Source organism: Dendronephthya gigantea, unplaced genomic scaffold (genome assembly GCF_004324835.1).
Source record: "Dendronephthya gigantea isolate DGI-Jeju-01 unplaced genomic scaffold, DenGig_1.0 000009F, whole genome shotgun sequence".
Classification (NCBI taxonomy): Eukaryota; Metazoa; Cnidaria; class Anthozoa; order Malacalcyonacea; family Nephtheidae; genus Dendronephthya; species Dendronephthya gigantea.
Genome location: NW_021163019.1, coordinates 1,189,417 through 1,192,887, shown reverse-complemented (window position 1 = coordinate 1,192,887; position 3,471 = coordinate 1,189,417). Strand labels below are relative to the sequence as shown.

The window sequence follows — 3,471 nt, the reverse complement described above, 5'->3', positions numbered from 1 at the left end:
TAAATAGATTATAAAGAAGAGTTATAATACTTGAAATAGTTCAAACTTTATTGTCTTTATATCAGCAGCAAGAGCTGTTTTTCAATTTAACCCCTGTAGACTGACGTCTGACGAGATCGAATAGTGCGCTCATTAGCACTAAATATGGCTTCCAAACGTTCGACCAATTGTAAATCTTTTCGTGTAATTCAACAATATCACAATGAAAACAAACAACATACAAGCGAGCTATACATGGCCAATACACGGTTATATAAGTGGAGAAATCCCATCCAGCCCTGGATGAGCTGGAGTAATATATATATAAACTATATAAATATATATAAGAAAGGTAAAAAGTAAAAAAAAACATATCGTTAAAATAAAAATGTTATGAAGGTGGTGTTATCATAAGTGTGCTCGGATTTTGATATTAAACGCAGTGTTCTCTCTCTTCATGCGCCAACTCTTGTAATTCTATATCTGTCGAGTCTTCCTCGTCAAACACCATATCGCCACCAGGTTCTGCGAACAGATCTCTATTTCCGTAGAAAATCTTCTCCCAATAGAAGGTGAGCAAACGTGCATGGAACGCAAGATCAAAGCCAATTATTATCACCATCAGCCCCCAATACGGGCTTAACGAATGGGAATAATTCTTCTGGAGAAACGGGTCGAAACTTTGGGCCACGTTCAGCATAATGGCTGCATTCTTGCAAACCAATTCGAAAAAATACACCAAAATCGCACACCAGTAGACGAAAAAATCGCAATTTTTACAGAAGCATCCTAGCCACCCTTGTGTCTCTTTTTTCTGCCATCGTACACGGGGTACATAATTGATAAAACAGATTATGAGAGCGTTAACTGGACTCCAAAGGAACATCATGGCTGACATGAACTTGCTGGTTCTATCTTCCTTTGAGGGAATCAACCGAACGAAGTAATATATGAGTGACGCTGCGAGTAAAAACATCAATGAACAAAACGATCCCTTTTTGTAGATCTTTCTAAACCCCTTCCGTTGGAAGTTGCACGTCCGGCAATCCGTGTAAACGATGGAAATGAAAAGAAAGGGAGATATGATTGACATTACGAACCAAGCTGAGATCCATTGTCTGGGATGCGGCACGAAGAAAGGCTGGGAACAATTGGTCACAGAGGCATGCTCATATAAATTGCACCATGCGTCGAAAATGGAGGAGAAAACAGTCGAAATCACATGAGGTATGCAAAGCAGGATGAAGGTGACCTGAAATGAAAAAAATATGTTAGAAACAAATAAATGAGATGAGAATAGCTATATAACAACAATTTATTATAAATACTCCAGGCATGGCGAGAAACCAAATATTTGCTCAGGGCTGTAGCTAGAACTAGAAGCTTAATTGGAGGGGGGGTTATTTTCATATATTCGTCTTGACTGATTTCTTTTCTACGGTATTGTTCGTCAACCTCGTACCCAGGGTCTTTTTTCAGGCTCTGGTTTGTAATCATAAACAAATTAAAATCATTAAAATAATGCAGAATTTCATTGGTCCCTGCCACTGGAAATTTTATACACGACCATATCTTGTTAAATGGCGAAATAGCAGCGATATTATTAAAATAGGACCAGAATCTATATGTATTAAATATATTCTTACCCTTAGGGGGGTGTGCTTGTGTATATGGAGCCGAGTTACACCACACGAGTGGCGTAAGAACTCTGCCTTCTTTACAATTATATTCGACGGGTCTAAACAAATGCGTGGACGGAGGTCCCAAAAAAGTGTAACTCGATATCTCAACCCTGGTGCGACACTAGAGCTATATGTTTAGCCAAATATTTACTTTACGTGGCACGAATGATGACATTCGTTCGCAAAAGGCATCCCGCACACGAGAGCAATTTGGTCTAAACATATTGTCGCAGCAAAGTGAGGAACTTTGTGTGAGAAAATTAGGGTCTGTTTAATACGTAAGCCCGGTCAGGCGAGTCAAACAAAGCGTGAAATGACTAGTAATAAAATAGGTATACAACATGATCAACATATAATATAGTCACAGAACGCGGTCGTGGATATATTAAAATGAGTATATGACATGATCCCGGTGAAAATTAACTCAGTGAATAGTGTTTACGAAGATTTCAACATTTACCTTTAAGAATCTGTTGAAGCCGTCAGAACAAACAAAATCTCTAATGCCAGTAATGGCTTCAAATATTATTATCTGACGTTTATTTAATATTTGAATTGTTTCCTTCTTTTCCACATCTTGTTCAGGAAGATGTGCCCGTTCTTGTGGTGAATTACGCTGTTCTTGTTCGTGAGCTCCCTCCATACATGAAAGATTTTTTTCTCTATGAGCACGGCAGGCCGAAATGTTTTCAGTTACATGAACGCTATGTGAATAACGTGTAACTAAAAAGCGTGCAAAGCATATACATATAGCCGCCGGAAGTTAAACAGTTTCATCAAACAGAAGACTGAAAATCGACACCACACGTTTTTGATCTTAACACCACAGTGCTTAACACGCTTAAAGTAAAGCCAATGACGTAGGCTACGGGTGGTCATATACGCGTATCTGGATTGGTTTGTATCCCCAAACCTTTAGTTTCAGGTACGCTTAGCACCCACACTTATCCAGAAAAATGCAGGCCGTATCCGGAAACCTTTAAAAAAGCTCTCCAGAATGGAAATTTATGAAAGCGCAACGAATCCGGGTCCGTTCGGACGCACTGAGACCAAAACGATTTGAAAACGATGACGTAAATAGGTGAAACTTGTTATCCGCCCACTCAAGACTCACTCTGAATATGTGGATCAAATCAAGTAATTTCGTGCATTATTGCTTTTATTCAATCGAATAACGCAATTCTGTCAACTAATTACGTTGACTATGAAAGAGACTAGATCAAAATGCCTGAACGTGAAGGCGAAAAGTTAAAAATAGTTTCATCGCACGAAACTCTTAAATTACCATACATCTTACGTCATTATAACTAATAAGGGATTCTTAACGCAAATCTATAGTCGTATGCTTTACGTGATTACGATCAGTAAGGTATAGTCAGTAATCAGTTGGTAATGTTAATCAGAAAAAAAGGAAAATATGTCACATATTCACGTCAAAAAATTGTCAGTTGCACAGCAGGGAGCGTGTCTTTGTTATTAGATTAAGCGGGGACTGTGAGGGCATTTACTGGATTCCAAATGAACAGTGTAGCTGATATGAACTTGCTGGTTGAATCCGGTTTTGAGGGGATCAACCGAACGAAGTAATATGCCAGTGACACTGCGAGTAAAAACAACAAAGAATAGAACGATCCTTTTTCGTAGATCTTTCTGAACTCATCAGCTTGGAAGTTCAACGCCGTTTTATCCAAGTAGATGATGCACATGAACAGACCGGGAGATATGATTGACATCACGAGCCAAGCCGAGATCCATTGTCTGGGATGCGGCACGAAGAAAGACTGGGAACAATTGTTAACAGAGGCTCGCT

At 39.1% G+C, this 3,471-nt stretch overlaps 1 protein-coding gene across 1 annotated transcript; it reads right to left on the bottom strand.

Annotated features, from left to right (window-relative positions):
• Window positions 1-230: 230 nt before the first annotated feature.
• LOC114517720 lies at window positions 231-2,746 on the bottom strand. Its single transcript, XM_028537522.1, has 2 exons — window positions 2,122-2,746; window positions 231-1,231 (listed from the first exon to the last, which is right to left on the bottom strand). Exons 1-2 carry the CDS (start codon window positions 2,302-2,304, stop codon window positions 413-415), a joined length of 1,002 nt encoding a protein of 333 aa, XP_028393323.1. The 5' UTR covers window positions 2,305-2,746; the 3' UTR covers window positions 231-412.
• Between the last annotated feature and the right edge of the window lie 725 nt (window positions 2,747-3,471).